Raw genomic sequence first — 18,793 nt, forward strand, 5'->3', positions numbered from 1 at the left:
TGCCTTCTGTGTGACATCCTTTTCAAATATCTGAAGGTAGTTATCATGTCTCTTCCTTCTATTCCTAAGTAAAAACATCCTAAATTTCTTTAATCTTTTAATTTAAATTTAAAAATTATATGTTAAGCATCTGATGTGTGGAAAGGCATCGGCCGTATTAAATACAGAGGCATCATTCCTAGGTGGAATCTGAGAGCTGCCACTTAATAATAGTATTACTTATCCTCTTTTTATAGACAAAGAAACGGGATCAGAGGGTTAGTTGAAATTTTAGTTGGTAACATTGGATAGGATGGATTGGTGTAGGTGGAAAATCAAGACATTTGCTTCAGAAGAGCTTCTCTTTTGTCATCGTTTCCAGAAACTTCATCATGGTCACGGCTTAGAACTAAACAGGAAAAATCTTCAGGGTGTGATTTCTGTGTGTATACCTTCATTCCATGTGATTTTTTTCCTACTATATAAGAAAGAACTTGATTATTATAACTTACGTATCGTTATATTTAAGCAAATAATTAAGGATACATTTTTCTGAATATACACATGCATAAAGTTTAATGTCACTGACCTTGATTTCCAGTCTCAGTTCTACTACTATCGGAAAGCATATGATAAGGGAAACAGAAAGGCATTTACAAGCTGAGAGGGAGGTAAATGCTAAGGGAGAAGGGTAGTAGCGTAGGTGACGTGATTTCGGGAAAGCCATTAACACACAGCTGTTACTCACGGACAGTGAGTCTCAATCCTTTGATGTTTGTGGCATTCATAAAGAGTTTAAAAGGTGATTTATAAAAAATTATTACAGAGAATTGAAAAAACGTCGCACCATTATCACATTTTTCATTTGGTCATCTTTAAAGCCTAATTATGCTCTGATCTTTTTGAGGAAAATTATGGTTTTTACTAAGCACATACTTTATTACTGGCTTGTCATTGAGTGGTACCTCTAGCTTCTTATTCCCAGCAATTGTACTTCGTTCTACATAGTATTGCCCAATCCACTCAGTTCAGTGTTCTGCCTGACAAACACAGTTATCATGGTATGTGTAGGTAGCTGCAGCTACAAATAAATTTTCCTGTTTTCAGATTTGCTGGCTAACCTGTTAAACTTCTGCTATAAGATCTGCTGATGGTTCTCAAATTTCTGTGGCTTAAGAATCACCTGGGTGTTTAATTAATATAAGGGTTCCCAGGTACCCATCCGCAGAGGTTCTGATTCGGTAAATTTAGGATGGGACTCAGGAATATGTAAACTTTACAAGCACCTATAAATGAAACACAAACCTTGAACAGCTAGGATTGCTCATCAGAATCACCTGGAAGATTCTTTTTTATTTTTACTTTTTAATTGGACTTCGTCTATTTTTTTCTTCCAGTTTTCTTGAGATATAATTCACGTAAAGCACTGTATAAGTTTAAGGTGGACAGCATAATGATTTGACTTATATACATCATGTAATGATTACCACAATAAGTTTATGGAACATCCATCATTTCACATACATACAAAATTTTTTAAAAAGATTTTTCTTCTGATGAGAATGCTTAGGATTTACTCTCTTACAAACTTTCATATATAACATACAGCAGTGCCAATTTATTAATCATGTTGTACACAGAAGACTGTATTTTAAACTGGCATGCCAAGCCTACAAGTTGAATTTCCAGGATTGGGATCTAGGTACAAACATCTGGGGGGAAAAGTTCTATTGGTGATTGTGATGCAGACCACAGGTCAACCATTGATTAATTTTGTGTAAGTCCATATTGTATTTTATAGTTACTGAGTTCTAAGTATGTGGCTATGTTAATGTCTTAGAGTCTGGATATGTTTTCCCTGTTTGTAAAGCATTTGGGCAGATTTTTAAAGAGAAGGTATTTAGTAGACAATTTTTGAGTGTTGATGAACAGTCTTTTACTTCTCTGGGCATTTTTGAAGGACACATAATGAAGTATTTTCTTAGAGCAGAGGGGCTCAAGGTATTCTCCAGACCAGCATCTTTGGTATTATCTGCTAATTTATTAGCATTGCAGATTCTCAGGCCCCATCCAGCCCTTCAAATTGGAAACTCTGATTGTGAGGGAAGCTAAAGTTTGAGAACCTCCATCTTAGAGTAATAGCTTCACATTTTTAAAATTTATCTAGTACTTTATATATTGTAGGGGATCAAAGATTTTTTGAGAGGCTCAATACCAATTCTGAACTGAGAGAGTTGATTTTTAAATCACTAGTTAAGAATAATCTAAAAACAAAAGCATATTCTTTTACCAAACAGAACTTCAATACACAATCATTAAACAGATGTAAATGTATTAGCTAATTAATTTAATTAGTGCATAGATAAAACATTTACATATTAATGCTATCTCAGATGTGATACAGATTTCATTTTCAGAATGTACCCTCTAATTTAAAAGTGATTCTTTTTCCCCCTATTTATTTTACTGCAACATTAGAAAATCGAGTGTTAAAACTAAGCATTTTTGTGAGGTTATTGGAAAGTGAATAATCCATCTTTCTCTAATTGTGGACATTTAAGAGATCTTAAGTTAGTAAGTTAGTAAGATAATTATCATCTAAACCAAGAAATTTTAAAGCTGCTTTCAAAAATAATACAAGTATATGTATTCTTAATATTTTTTGTTATAAACCATTTCACCTGCCTTTTGGAATTTCAAATTAATTACAAAATGATGAATTTTCAAAATCTGAAAATTAGATTAGAATGAGAAACTGAAAATACTGAATTATATTGCTTACTCAGTTTTACTTTCCATTCCCTGGAAAAAATATGATTGTTCTTGCGTTATTCCAAAATGAAGAAAAAATTTAACTTGTTTTCAGTTAGTCTTTTTAGAAGACAAGTTTAAAAGATGACTACTTTCAGATTTTTCTGACAAGTGCAGGTGCCAGTGTTAGTGTTAGTTCAGTGGTGGATATTCTTAAAGAACAAAATAATCTGTGATCCTGCCATCTTGAAACTGCTATTGTTAACATGTGTAAACTTTGCTAACACTTTATATATTGTATCTTTCTGGTTTTATCTGTGCATTTATAAGTTATACATTTATTTATATACATAAATATGCATTATATAGACACAGAGAGAAATGGATTCATACTCAAATTTTGTTGTAGAGCCTGCTGTTTTTGCATACTACTGTATTGTAACATCTTATATAACTACAGATTAATTTTTGTAGACTTTGCCTTGTCTCCTAAAATTTTATATTACTTGGTTTTGTGGGAAGATTATTTCTGTGGCTAATGTTCTGTCAGTTAGGGATTGACCCTGGTAACGACTATTGAATAAAGACAAGAAACGAAGACATATTTGTCCTAGAATATAAGCTCCATGGGAGTAGGAACTTGGTCTGTTTTGTTTATTGTACTATGTCCCATGCTGAGAACAGCATCGGTCTCATAGGAGATGACCAAGAAACATTTGTGGAATAAATGAATATATTCTCTAACATGAGTATCCTAAAGGTTCATTTTTAAATTTATTGATTAGAATTCAGAGACATTTTTCTGGAGAAATTAATTATAAATAATAGCTAGCTAACCGTCCTGAAAATTTAATTTGAAATGTCAAATTTTTGTTGATTTGTCCATTAAGAGGGATTTTAAAAAATTAAACATTATCTGAAGTATTCTGGTTTTACAGCAATTACTAGATGGAAAATATAACAACAAATCCTATTTATGATGAGAATACTCCTAATAATAAATCTAAAATACTTGTCTAAGGCTAACCCCCCGTTGGAAAAAAAGCCAATAAGATTAGAAATCAACTTACTGAAAACTTTTGTGTCTTATGATAATAATTACAACAGTTTCTAGGAAAAGATTATAGAAAATAAAAGGAATCAACTCTCATGTTTCCAGCTGGACTAGGAAGACATAAATGTGATAAAGGTATTGATTTAATTGGTTAACAACATTAACTATAACTCATGCATTTTCCTGACATAGATTGCAGTGATAAGGGAAGTAATCTTAAACTTCAAGCTTCTTTTTAGCAGATAGGTATTCTAGTTTCTCAGCTCTCTTCCTATGCTGTAAATCTCTTCTCTGTCAAGATCACTTACTCTCCTTGGTGATGGTATCCGTGCTATTCACTGTTACACCGCTTGGTGAATTTTTTTTATTTTTAGCTTTTTTTTTTTCCATTCTAACATCTAGTATGGTTACTTATATTTGGAAGTGCATATCCAGATAATTGCAGTAAATCCAAATAGTATGCCTTGTTCCCAGTACTGACATCATTATGCTGTTTAACTATGATTGTAATCTGTAGGATCACAGGAATGCTGGTGAATCACAAATTCAGTGATACCAAAAAAGAATGTTGAAGGGGCAGTTAACCTTCCATGGACTGAAGTTAAAGTCAAATAGCAGATTTGGGCCAAATACTTAAAGCCACTTACACACATGCCTACTAAGAACACAAAACTGAACGAGGCAGTCTCCTGCCTCCAGGAAGATTTAAGGACTGTAGAGGAACATAAATATAGCAAAATAACCAGAGTGGTCAGATCTAGGGGAGAGGAGCAGTTTTTGGAAGACAAAACAGAGACAAAGTGATGATGGAATTGAATCTTGAAAGTTTCTCACATAAATTTACCAAGTTACATATTGAGTAGGATACCCCAGCAGAGAGAGTGGAGTGAGTGAGCCATAAATGAATAACATACTATGCTTTTGAGTAACTACAATGTGGCCGAAGAAATGTGGGAAATGATGAGGATGAAGAGATGGGCAGGAAACTAGCTAAAGGAGGGTTTCATCTGAAAATAATTAGACTTTGTCCTGTGTACCTTTGATGGGATTTTAAGCAGGACATAATATCAGAGTTCTTCGTTTGGAAGTATCATTGTGGTAGTGATTTGAGGGCGAAATTGAATGAAAATGACAGTGCAGATTAGTTCAGTCAGTGGTTCCTAAATCTCACTGTGTATCATATACATGTTGGGAGTTTTAAAAAACCCAGATTTGGGGGCCCTACTTCAGATCTACTGAATCAGATTTACAAAGGTAAGGCCCAGAAGTCTGAAATATTGACTGTCCCCAAGTAATTACAATGCAGCTAGATCAGCATTTGGGAATATCACATTAGGTAACTATTTCAGTAGACTAAGTGGGAGGCTGGCTATGCTCCATGAGGGCTGTTCTGCTTATCACTATATTCCTAGTACTTACACAGTGCATGGTACTTGATAAATGCTCAATAAATACTTATTGAATGAATAGTTCTTGAATGAAGATGGTTATTCTGAGGTTCAGGAAGGCCACTTCCCATCTAGTGTTTTGGTTCTCTAAAGAGTTATGATAATTAAATGAGCTAATATATGAAAGCATTATATTTAAGTGAAAGCAATACACAGCGCCTAGCACATAGTAAGTGCTCAATAAATGTTAGAAGGGGGAAAATTCTCTTCATCTTTTCTCTCATGGTACTTTGTGTAAATAGGTATCTTGGCAATTGGTTTATGCCTGACCAGAGCTCCTGAAGTAAGTATGCAGATTGGTTTTACTTTGGGGATCTGGATGTTAAGCAAATAAAAAAACACCAACAATAGTGAGCTTAAGATGTTCAAATTAAGTACAGAGATGCTCCTCTGCACAAATTAAAAATAAAGTCTAGTGGGAATGTATGAGTTGATTGGATTACTGATTCTCTCCCCTTAGTGGCTGGCAGTACCCATTAAAGGGTGCTTTGCCTTGAACAGGTAGTCGGTGGGGCAGAAAGGATTGTCATTGTTAGATGCCTTTCAGTTAGAATTTTGGATTTATAAGCAGACTCCAGGAAAGAGCCTGGCCATGAGTTCCTCTGAATAGCTTAGGGTCAGGTCCTAAGTTCCAAAGCCAACCCCTATACCTCTCTTTTATGTCTTTGGAGATGTAAAGTAGACCAATTTTGAACTTTATAATAATGCCCTGGACTTATAAATACTTATCTTGGTTATTAAAATGAGTTTCTGAGAGGCAGCATAGTCTAGTGTTAATAGCATGGTTTCTAGAGCCAGACTGCTTAAGTTTGAATATAGGCTTACCATTTATTAACTGTGTAAACTTGGGTAAACTATTTATCCAGGTTCCATTATCTGTAACATGGTGATGATATAATGGTTTAAATAAGTTAATAGGTGAAAAAAGTTTAGAATACCACTGTGTACATAGTACGCACCATGTATAGATGTTTAGATTTAAAGCTGCAGGCCAAAATGCCAAATAAAGAATGAAAATTTCCTTGGAATTTCCTCTGACCTGAGACATTAAGAAGTACAGGGCAGCTAAAACAATGAGATATACAAATTTCATATCTCAGCTTGGGAAAAACTAAAACAATAAAAAAGACCCATAATATATATTACCACAGAACACATGGGCAAATAAATACACATTCATGGGTTGGCAGAGACAAAAATGGAAACAGATCTTTTTGGTAAAGGATAACTTAAATGCCATATCCTTTAGATCATGGAATTTCACTTCAGAATGTCTATCTTACAGAAATACACAAGAAGTGCAAAACAACAACAACTTGTACCTTCAAGGCCAGAAAGAATTTTTAAAGCCACAAATAATAGAGCTGAGAGATTTTTTTTTAATTTATACCTTAACTTTATTAGAAATGTCTGTTCATCTGTTAACATTTCGAATGATTATGATCTAACTTCAGTTCTTAAAGTCACCAATATTTACAATTAGGAATGCCAACAGGCTTTTCTTGTGCAATTAGTAGACAACACAGATGAATTAACATATATGCAATTATTCTGTGTTCTTATTAATCTGAAGAATAATAGGCTTTCTCTGTAAAATGGCTATTGCTTATTCATGAACTCTGTATACAAGAAGCTTAATAAGACAGCAGCTCTAAATGTATTTCCTATACAAAATCATATGAGGATATAACTACTAGCTTCTTGTCCAGTACTGTATGCTAAATAATAATGAAATAGTAAGTATGTGAAAACTATAGTACCACAAAGATTAAGCTGTACTGCTAGTTTACTCAAACATTGATTCTAAAATGGTCATAGAAATGGGTAAGCAAACTATTCAAAAGACAGAATTTTTACTGTACTCTTGACTGATTTCTAGTGTGACTATCTTTACTTGATCTGTACTTAATAAAAACAACATAGATGGAATTGATAATTTAGAGAATAACGGTGCCCTTATTTGCATGCTAAAAATCTGCCTGTTCTGGTCTACAAAACTTTTATTGTGCCATCTAAATAGTAAGTAAATAAATAGTACAGGATTCATCTTTGTGGGACCTAGATTCCATGCTCTACCAGAAATAATTTGTGGTCAATAGTACTGTAATTCTGTGGGGTATGAACTGATAAAAAAGAGCCTTCCTGTGAGTAGACAAGAAGCTGGGCAGTTCAGATGCTAAAACTATTAAGAATTTTGGAAGTTTTAGCTTTAAGCTGAGAAATGTTTTAAGAGCTCCTGTAGTCACATGTGAAGAACATCAGATAAATTTCTTCATTAAATCTTTATTACAGGTCTCCTGATTGCTTTATGTCTAGATTGATTATGAATAGAAGACATACTGATTTTCATCACCTTCTTCATCTAATTTAGGTTTGTCAACTCTTGAGATATCATATTACTTGTTTTATTGAGGCTTACTTTTTTTCCAAAATCCTGGCTCATGCTCAAATTCTTATTCTCACAGTCTTCACTAGCTTAAATATATTATCCTTTAAATGTTCTATCCAAGCTCACATTTCTAATGGATTTGTCTTATAAAACTTGGTTGCCATATCTTGGACATTCATTATCTTCAAAGTTCTGAACAATACAACTATTTCTAAAGATATAGAGATAATCCATCAGCATGGTTAGCTTGATCAGATGCCCTTTAAAAGCATATAGCATGTAATATAAGGATTTAAGTTTTTCACCAGGTGTTTCAGTTGGGTAGTAATTTGTTGGTACCTTAGATTTGGTTGAGTAATTTAAAAGAAAGGGCTTAGTAAATCTGATGAAAGTTGCTGATTAAATTCTGATCACCTGGACTAATTGTGGCATTTGAACCAATATTCAGGTTTATCATGAGATCATTGATCATCACTGTTTTTTTGGTGATTTTACTTGAACCAGATAGAAATCTGTTTCCCGCTCCACTGCTGCCTCTTACCTGCCAATTCAAAAGGGAAAAGAAGTGAGAGAAACAGTATCTGAGATGCTAGGGCCAATGGGGACACACTAGATGTCTCTCCCACCCCCAGGAACTTCAGTACATGTATAAGATAGGTTTTTTTAAACTTTTATTATTGTACATTTTAAAGTTCAAATTTAATACATTTACTTAAAATCAATGAGAACAATGAAGTTCTAATGCAAATAAAAAATGAAGTTGTAGACTGAGGACACTTGGATTTTCATGTTAGACTTATAGCATCGAATATATTTTTGTGTTTTTAAAAAATTCTACAGCATTGAGAAAATCCTGATTCATATAGGTCAGTAGTTATAAGTAGTAATAATTTTTAATAGCTCACCTTCAATCTCAAGATACTCAAGTTAAATTGATCTAGTTGCTTGAATTGAAATTTTTGTATCAAAGTTCACTAATAATAGCAAATGTTCACATTCCTTATTAAAGTATAAAAGTCAGATGAGCACACAAACGTGAGCAAGTGCTAAAATTATATCATCACTATTGTCACAACACCGCTGCTGGAATTTCACTTTGTAATTATACAGCATAACAGGAGCATACTCTTGAGAATGAAGAGCCTTGCTTGTTTTTGAGAATGTTACTTCTATGATTGAACCTCATAACTTTGTAGATCATTAGAGGGAGGAGAGATTTAAGGTGGAGACAATCATGTACTTAATTCACAGAATATAAGGAAGATTAAGTGAAATAATGCTGGCAGGGTTCTTAGCACAGTGCTAAGTGCTCAATAAATGGTAATGGCTATTTTCAACATTTAATAAATAATTGATTTAATTGGATTAGGTTGAGGGTCATAGGAGAGCAGCTGAGTATTTGAGGTAGAAGCAGCATTCTCCATTAAGAAGATAAAGCCTTGTGGAAGAGCAGAGACTTAAGTAAAAATTTAAAAAAACCACCTGTGTTGAAATCCTGTCTCCTACAGCATGGCTATTTTTAACCTACTGAATCCCAGTTTCCTCATCCGTAAAATAGGGATAATATTTACCCTGTTTACAGGTTGTTATGAGAGAACTAGTACAGGATAGTGTTTGACACATAGTAGGTTTTAATAAACAATAGCTATTAAAGAAGAAGCTAAGGATAGAACCAGGTTAGCCTTGTTTACCTTCAGCTGGGTCAGGAGGAATAGGTAGTGCTACACAGTGAAGCAAAGGAAGATGGCTCTGCTTGGATGACTTATGAAAATCTTTCTGACTGATTTTATTCTTGGAAGAGTTCCCTAAAGATGTATGATTATATTGACACCCTTATTAGTTTTTCTTAAACTGTTCTCTTAAATTCTTAGTATTATGCCACATCATTTTTTTCTTCCATACGCCTGCATTTATTTGGTACCTTTTGTGCCAGTAATACTGAATAGATAAGGGGTTGCTAAAGGAGTAAGCAAGCTGAAAACAGTAGCTGATTATAGATGCTGATATAAATTCCTGTAGCTCACAGTCAGTATTGCTCATGTGGTAGCATAGAGGGAAAAAAGTCTCTAAGTTGAGACTACTTTTGAATGGCTATGAAAGTGCAGCCTTAGATATACAGGCTACTTTTAAGATTTTGGCCAAATCAAAAACATCCTCTCCAATTTGATGTGCCAGGGAGGAAACACTTGCTTTGGACAGGTGTGAAGCTTCACCTTGGACTTCTTGTGAGAGTTCCTTTTGTCTGCAGTAATCCAACAATTTGTGTAGCTGTCTTTAAAAAAATACATTTATGTAGTAGGATAAATCTCTATATATAAATTTAACTACATGGCATCTTCTTATCCTTTCATGGTAAGCAGAAAAATGTAAAATGAGTTTTATTCAAGCAGACGCAAACTAACGTATTGTCTTTTTTCTCTCCTCCTCCTCCTCTCTTTTGTTAAATAGGATAAGTTCTGAACGTCGAAAAGAGAAGTCTAGAGATGCAGCCAGATCTCGACGAAGTAAAGAGTCTGAAGTTTTTTATGAGCTTGCTCATCAGTTGCCACTTCCCCATAATGTGAGCTCACATCTTGATAAGGCTTCTGTTATGAGGCTTACCATCAGCTATTTGCGTGTGAGGAAACTTCTGGATGCTGGTGAGTTGGTTTACAAGGACATGATAGGTCTAAAAATTAGAAATCAGAAGTAATTGGAAATTACTTTTAGAAGGTGGTCATACTCTCACTTCTTTTGTAACATGATATCCTTTTTATTACCTGCCTTTAAAGCTTCATTCAGGAATTTTAAGGTATTGGCCTCCCTCCCCCTCTTTTTCTCTTGCTGCACTTACCTACCTACCTACCTGTATCTAATGACATGACCCGTCTCTTTTCAGTGGTTTGCCTTGCTTCATTAATTTAAATAATCATTAAAAGCCCTTGGAAAATCTAATTTTAGTCTTCCTGTCCTCTGGCCTTGACTGTGGTTTGTGTTAAAAGAATGACAGGAGAAAAAATTTAAATATATAGAAAAAATATATGCTGCATGTATTAAATAAAGTATCTGGGGAAAACTTTATAAAAACATCTGAATATTACTATCATTTAAGTATAACTTTTTAACTAATTTTTTTCTTCTTGTGCTTTTTTTAGGTGATTTGGATATTGAAGATGAAATGAAAGCACAGATGAATTGCTTTTATTTGAAAGCCTTGGACGGTTTTGTTATGGTTCTCACAGATGATGGTGACATGATTTACATTTCGGATAATGTGAACAAATACATGGGATTAACTCAGGTAAAATACCCACATATTAAGAGCCCTTCTGTATGTGTTTATGATTTTATGTTATAGGTCTAATTTTTTTTTTAATGTTTTTACAGTTTGAACTAACCGGACACAGTGTGTTTGATTTTACCCATCCGTGTGACCATGAGGAAATGAGAGAAATGCTTACACACAGAAATGGTGAGAAGAAAAGTTTATTGTTTGATTTATTGTGACAGGTGATTTTACCTAATTGGATACTGTCACTAATTTAAAAATTTTGCTGTTGTAACCTAAGGCCAAACCTCATTTCATGCTTAATAAAATGTTACTCTATTCTTTGTTAAGTCCATGTTATTCTATTTTTTAGGAATTTCATAAAAATACCTAAATTTTTTAAAAAGCCCACCTAATCCATAAATAATTATACAAATATAAGAATTGATAAAATGGAAAAATAAATGAAAATCAGGACCAAGGAAGTTAATTTAGAATGTAACTTTAAGGCAAGGGGAAGTCATAATACAAAAAATAGGATTTTAGACAGTTATTAAAGTTGAGGTGCCAGTTTGGGCTCAAGCTTCTAAATGCCCAAGAAAAAGAAAAAGTTTCCCCAATTTTAAAGAGCATAACTGCTGTCTGACCCCTCAGGTTGTTCACAATAATTTGAGACTATGCAGTTCAGTTAGAAAGTATTACATTATGGATGCCTCCACATTAGCAGTAACAAAAAAGACCTGCTCGGACCTTTAACTCAGGAATGAATTGTTAAAAATAATCAAATCTTCCAAGATTTGGGAGAAAAGTACCTTGTGAATTACAAAAACTGAATTAAATTCTTTTCACAGCTGTGCCTTCTTAAATAGAGTATATAGATCATAATTTGATCTTTCTTTCATGACTCAAAAGTTACCACACTGAAAATTTGTCATTTTGCTCTGTGGTTGTTCTTTGCAGCTCTCCCACTTAAGTGTAAGTTTGTTTGCTTCTACATTAAACAACCTCATTTATATTTCTTTGTTAATAATTTTTTATGGTTTTCTGTTTAATCTCACCTCATTTATACTAATAGTTAACCTTTATTGAGAGATTACTCTGTCCCAGGACACTGTTTTCTGAATTTTATGTGCTTTAACTCCTTTAAAAACCCTGTGAGGTTAACTATTTCCGTTTTACTGAGGAAACTGAGTTACAGAGTTATTGAATAACTGGCTGAAGATTACTTGGTTAGTAAACAGCAGAATAAGGGTTAAACTAAGGTAGACTGGCTCAAGTCCACACTCCTTAGTACTTTAGAGCTCTTTTCATGTTCACCAACTCTCATTACATTCTACTGCCATTTCTCACCTTGGAGCCCTCTTCTGTTATTTAATTTCATGCCGTGTTCTTACTGTGAACTTGGAAAGCAAATGAATACTTTTTAGAATTCTGTGTAAAGGAGGAGTAAATATACTCTAAGCAAGGACCTAAGTGGGCCGTTGATGAGTTTAATATAGTGTTTACACTTTGAGGTTTGTATTGGCAGCTCAGTGCTTCCCTTGGGCTAGACTATAAATGCATGGATATATGGAAGTCTTGTTTTGATTTGGTAATGATGCTAATGCATTATTCTAAATCAGATATAGTCTACTTATTATAGCTTAAATGTATGTTTTTAACCAAATGTTTTTTTAAAGCACATGAACGTTCAAAGCACATATGCTCTCTTATAATACATTTGTGATTTAATTATGAACATTTAAAAAAATCATTCCTAATGTTAATGAATTTTTGATATCTTGTTGGGAAAGAAAAATGCAGATTTTCACTTTTAGCAAAGTGCGGCTGCTGCAATGCATCACATTTTGATGATACACTAAGAGCCTGTGGTATTGTTTATACAGCATAGTCCTATTTCATTTAAATTCTAAAAATAAGATTTAGAGTTCATTAAATTATTATAAAGTATTTATTTTTATAGGGCTAAAAACTTAGTTGTTTAAAAACTTTTTTTCATTAGGAAAATGCTAGTACTTTTCACTTACCATAGTTTTTAAATTTATTAATATCTTCATGTCCCAGTTCAAAGGCTTTGGGTTCCCAAAGGTCAGTCCAATTCAAGTTTAGATTTTGAAGGACTGAAAATACCCCAAAGAATTTACATGTGGATCTCTGCTGCTACCACAACGCCCACCCCCCCACACACACATCCCTAATACCATCACCAAGACCACTGTGGTTCTTGTGTCTTTTTAAAATCCACTTTCAAATGCTTCTAGGGAGGGCAAATTCAGTCCTATTTAAGTAAACCCAAATAACTTGTATCAGCACCAAGACTGCCCCAACTTGCCTATATTCTGTAATTGTGAGTATGAACTAGAGCTCTTCTTTCTCAAGAGTCCAGTATTTCTAGCTAAGCAGCCTAAATTTAAACGTATTATCTTGTTTCTTTTCCACATGTTACTTTTCTTTCAATATACTAGGCTCAAAATCTCCAGGTCTTTTTTAAAAAGTTCTCTTCTCCCTTATTTCCATTAATCTTTGAGTTTTTATAGATTCTACCTCTTCACTTGTCTTTTGTTGCCCTTCTTTTCACTTCTACTGCCTGCTGCTCAGCCCCTCATTACCATCATTGTATTCTAACACATCATATATATTGCTGCTAGATTAATGTTCCTTAAGTTCCTATTGTGCTTCCCAACTCAAATTTTTTAGAAGCTGTATTTTGTATATGTAAGGCTGAACTCCTCATTGTGGCATCCATAGCCCTCTATAGTTATAGGCCTAACCATCCCTTCTAAGTTTGTCTCATTACTCCTCTGCATGTACTTTATATTATAGTCAAACTGGACTATGCACTGTTCCCCAAATATGTGCTGTTTTTTCTCACCTCTCTGTTTTTCGTTCTGTTCTTCTGCCTGGAATACTCTTCTTATTCATCTCTACTTACTGAAATTCTAATGTCTATTTTTCTAAGAAGGACTTTTTGGTTTCCCCTTGACTAGATTTCCCCTTGACTAGAAGTTATCTTCTAATCTCTCTCTGTACTCCTTTAAAGAGTTCTTGTAAGCCTTGGGCGCTTACTCTACATCATATTGTTGTCATTGGCCTCACTACGTATACTCAGTTTTTAACTTCTTCAGGAGAGGCATTGTGTCTTGTTCATCTTTATATTGCCTGAAGTATCTAGTCCAGATCCTGAATAATGAATATTTTTGTATTTGTTGTGAATCAGACTGATCAAGGAAGAGGAGAAATCAAGTTGCTGTTTGTTTAGTCACCTGAGTCTAATCTCATTTTTTTAGTTATCTGAGGCTTGGAATGGGAGTAAATAGACTTGAGTTTATTTAAATCTAACTTTGCTTTGAAAAGTCATTCAACATGGTTTTTTTTTTCCTAGTAACAAAGTAGAGATAATTTCCTGCTTGCTTTACAGGAAGATTTAAGAAAAATCAGATATATAAAAATGTTACTTGCTATTGAAGAGAAATTTTCTGTTTTAAAAGTTCTATAAATATACAGAATATTTATTATAAATTGAGCTAGCACATCTAGTAAAAGTTTGGAGGAGTTTGCTGAAGTTCTTTTTTTGGGTGTGCTTTGTACACTGATAACACAGTTATAGGGCAAATTCATACAGTGTTTATATTTCTTTGTAATTTGACCAACCTTACTGGCTTGAATGTGAAATGATTAGGTGCTATCCCAAATATGGATTCTCATCCCACCAACTCAGGGAATCACTACTACTGTGAACCCATTACTTACTAGAAGTGTGTTAAATCCCTTGGGTATGTTAAAATGCGCAAAGCAGTTGTGCTCATGTTGACACTTTTCATTGAGTAGCACCTAGGTGCTGGGGACTATGCTATTCTTACTGTAATAAATTTGTGTGTTTAATTATGTTTTTTAAGTTTATTTCATGTTTTCATTAGGCCTTGTGAAAAAGGGTAAAGAGCAAAATACACAGCGGAGCTTTTTTCTCAGAATGAAGTGTACCCTAACTAGCCGGGGAAGAACTATGAACATAAAGTCTGCAACATGGAAAGTAAGTAAAAATGATCTGTGAATGCACTTGATTTATAGATAAATTAATACATCTTGACATTTCTAATATTAAGACAGCATTAGAGGAGTTCCCTGATGGCGCTGTGGTTAAGAATCCGCCTGCCAATGCAGGGGGCACGGGTTCGAGCCCTGGTCCGGGAAGATCCCACGTGCCGCGGAGTAACTAAGCCCGTGTGCCACAACTACTGAGCCTGTGCTCTAGAGCCTGCGAGCTGCAACTGCTGAGCCCATGTGCCACAACTGCTGAAGCCCGCATGCCTAGAGCCCGTGCTCCACAACAAGAGAAGCCACCACAACGAGAAGCCCGCGCACCGCAACAAAGAGTAGCCCCCACTCGCCACAACTAGAGAAAGCCCGTGCACAGCAACAAAGACCCAGTGCAGCCAAAAATAAATAAATAAATAAAATTAAGATAGCATTAGAACTATGAGGGAAAAACTTACTGTTCCTTGGCATTTATAGATTTAACATCCAAACAGTGTAGTAATTCACCAATTTGAGGCATGAACTTATGTGCATTGTGATGCTACTGGCTTTGCCAACCACCCAGTGTTTGAATCTTGATAGAGATTAATTTTCTATTCGTTGTTGTATCATTTCTTTGCTCAGTGTTGAAACACAGTCATCAGATCAAGAAATAACCATCAAACAGTGACCAGATGAGTGAAAAATCAGCTCAGATTTGTATGAAGGCAAATTTTTTTAAAGAGTAATCTTATGGTGCCTGAGGGGTCATGGGTGGTGTTGTAGGGAAAACATTTATTGATTTTCAAAAATGTAGTAATCTACTAATGACAGTAAATTTTATCAAAGCTTACTTGCCATGTCAGACTCAACTGTCTCTGCATTTTGTTTTTTACTAGCATAAATTTTTTTAAAAACTGCTTTGTTTTTCTTTATACATAGGTACTTCACTGCACAGGCCATATTCATGTATATGATACCAATAGTAACCAATCTCAATGTGGGTATAAGAAACCACCTATGACATGCTTGGTGCTGATTTGTGAACCCATTCCTCATCCGTCAAATATTGAAATTCCTTTAGACAGCAAGACTTTTCTCAGTCGTCACAGTCTGGATATGAAGTTTTCTTATTGTGATGAAAGGTAAATGAAATATAAAATATAACTTGAAATTTTTAATTAGTCCACAGAACTTTTTTTAACTATTAACTGTAATAAAGACTATGCATGCTTTCTTCCACTTAAGTTGAATACAACCATACATCCTAGAATTTAGTAAAATTAACTTTATAGATTAATTCAGCCACATTTATTGCACATTTACTATGTACCATACATACTTACTCTAGCAGGTGCTATCCAGAGATTATTAGGATGAGGTCTTTTTCCTTTAGGGGTTCTAATTTATTTAAAGAAAAGATAAATATATTTTAGAGATATACAGTGCATAATTTGAGGAAGGATTACTTCTGTTTGTGGATTAGAAAGGAAAGTCTTTGGTCATCTCCTCATCCTACATATTTTTCCTGAGCAGCTCCATCCTTGCCCATGGTTTCTATTGCTGTTTCTCAAATTTCTACTCATAACTATTTCCATTTAATTGCCAATTTGATATTTTTATCTGGATATTCTTCTGTATTATAGACTAAATATTTCTGTACTTGACTGAAACACTCCTACCCCTAAACAACACTTCAGAAACAGCTTTTCCTCTTTTAATGCCTATCACGATTAATATACCACTGTAGACACATGACTCCAGCAAACATTGGGAAGTTGTCCTTAACTTTTCTTTTGCTTTCATTATCTACACTCAGTTGGTTCCTAAATCTTAATAGATTTACTATGTACATATACCTCCTGATCCATTCCTTCCTTCCACTCTTGCTTTCCTGCCATTGAGTTCTTCAGCTTATTATTACCTTTGGCTTGAACTGTTGCCATAGTCTCCTAACTGCATCTCTGCCAACAGATTTGTGCCCTTTTAATCTCATCCAGGTTTCCAAGAAGTGGAATTCCTCATGTGAAAATCATATCATGTCATGTGAAAATGCCTCAGTTGCTTCCCTTCATCTTCACACACAAAAAAACTTTTGTTTATAAAAAATATTATAAGAGCAGGAGATTTTTATCAAAGGAAGACATACATTTTGAAAAGCTGAAAGAAAAACAGACCTATGCAATATATCTAAACTTCTTAGCATGGCAAGCAAAGATATTTATGATCTGGCCCCTGCTGACTTCTCCAAATTAATCAGGAGAAGGGGAAGACCCCTTCTGATGCAGCCCCCAACACCCTACAGCCAGAGAACTCCACATGCACTGTTGTCTTAGTGCAATGATGGTTTTCTCAACTCCAAACACGTACTTAGCTTCCAAGAGCCACCTACTGCATCTACTTGTAGAGCTTTCCTTGTTTCTTTAAAAAACTACCATTCCTTATACATATTCTGTCATAACCTTTTTTCAGCTTTTGTAATTAGTTGCTTGGTTGTCCCATTTTTTACTGTAAGACTGTGTAACACAGTGGCTGAAGGCATAGGTTCTGTACCCAGACTACTAACTTCTGACTTTGCTGCCTATATCCAGATGATCTTAGACACATTACTACTTTTCTTTGAGCATCAGTTTGTTTAGAGTATAATACATGTATCTGTATTATCTTCAACTTGAACATTATGTGAGAAAACTGATTTGAAGCCCTTAGCTCTAACATGAAGTGGATAAGAAGCCCCAGTCCTACTGGACAAGAAAATGTGACAGAGCACTGGCTTTGGAATCACATAATTCTTGATTCAGTCCTGGCTTGCAGTCCTGGTACTTATAGTGTGGCCTGGGTGTTACAACTTAACTGTTCTAAATCTCATGTTCCTTATCTGTTAAATAAGGGTCACGCTTCAAAAGGCCGTTGTAAGGAGTTTGTTGAGTGCCTAGTACGCATAGTGACTGCTTCACCACTGGGGTTAGCTTTAAGAAGAATGAAGACAGAAGAGCTAAGAAGTATTTTATGGTGTTTACTGCCTGTATTTATGTCAATGTATGATAGAACAGAGATGGCCCATCATTTTTTTAGGAATTATTTTTTATTTTTTGAACTCAGTATGAAGTATAGGGGTGGGCTGGGGAGAAAGAAAAGTGATGGAGCTACAATGAGAAAACAAGAAAGGGAGTGACATTCCCCTTCTGGTTATCTTAGAAAATAAGCAAAATGGTCGTGGCAGAGGGGTAAAGGCAGCCTGCTTAGAGACCAACCAAGTAAGGTTTTGAGTCTGACCAGGAGATTGTTGTTTTCTGGTTAGAGCTCTTTTTAGGAACTTCTCACAGCTATAACCCCTAAGAACCAAGATATAGAAAAAATTTTTCTCAATTTTGAGAAAATCTAACATATCAAACTTCTTATATCCAAAATGTCCCACAAATGGCTATTATTTATTATACTAATTTCCACTTATAATCATTCAAACATTTGAGCATCTACTATGTTTGTGGCACGACAACTGGCACTAAAGTAGAAATGAAGTTTAATTCCCACCCCATGATACTTAGAATGAATGAATCCTGTACTGCACAGTTGCTTTAGATTACAGGTTTCCTAGTCCATTAAAAACACTTTTTGATTAAACTTTCTGGATCACTCCTCCCCTTTTTGGTATAAAAAGCTATGTAATTCTCTAATGTTAAATTATCTTGACCTTTCTCCCTCAAATATGAATACAATTGACCTAGGAAAATAATGCTGTATTTTGATGTTTATATTTTAGTGATAGACATACCTCAGCTCAGATTGAGAAGCACTGATTGACATCTGATTAAATCAGAGCTCCTTAACGTGATACACAAAAGCTCTCATTAATCTCATCCTCCTGCCTACTTCTCCAGCCTCACCTCCCCACTTCCCCCTGCTAACCA

At 34.6% G+C, this 18,793-nt stretch overlaps 1 protein-coding gene and 1 long non-coding RNA gene across 3 annotated transcripts in view; one reads left to right on the forward strand and one right to left on the reverse strand.

Moving 5' to 3' along the window:
• HIF1A (hypoxia inducible factor 1 subunit alpha) overlaps positions 1-18,793 on the forward strand; it is a 41,581-nt gene that overhangs the window by 9,817 nt on the left and 12,971 nt on the right. The window contains exons 2-7 of one of the 2 annotated variants that reach the window (XM_027111436.1): positions 7,525-7,603; positions 10,070-10,260; positions 10,756-10,901; positions 10,988-11,072; positions 14,786-14,898; positions 15,825-16,027. In XM_027111436.1, the coding sequence (XP_026967237.1) occupies positions 10,212-10,260; positions 10,756-10,901; positions 10,988-11,072; positions 14,786-14,898; positions 15,825-16,027 (596 nt within the window). In that variant the 5' untranslated portion in view covers positions 7,525-7,603; positions 10,070-10,211. The remainder of the gene's footprint in view (positions 1-7,524; positions 7,604-10,069; positions 10,261-10,755; positions 10,902-10,987; positions 11,073-14,785; positions 14,899-15,824; positions 16,028-18,793) is intronic. The other variant, XM_027111435.1, reaches the window with a different exon arrangement.
• Positions 258-18,793, reverse strand: part of LOC113622836 (uncharacterized) — a 35,527-nt gene continuing 16,991 nt past the window's right edge. Inside the window, exons 2-3 of the long non-coding RNA XR_003433675.1 lie at positions 16,229-16,283; positions 258-457 (exon numbers count right to left, since the gene is read on the reverse strand). This is a non-coding gene — a long non-coding RNA (uncharacterized LOC113622836). The remainder of the gene's footprint in view (positions 458-16,228; positions 16,284-18,793) is intronic.

The sequence above is a fragment of the Aethalodelphis obliquidens genome, unplaced genomic scaffold, assembly GCF_003676395.1.
Source record: "Aethalodelphis obliquidens isolate GAN/ISIS:26980383/991018 unplaced genomic scaffold, ASM367639v1 scaffold10, whole genome shotgun sequence".
In the NCBI taxonomy this organism is placed as follows: domain Eukaryota; kingdom Metazoa; phylum Chordata; class Mammalia; order Artiodactyla; family Delphinidae; genus Aethalodelphis; species Aethalodelphis obliquidens.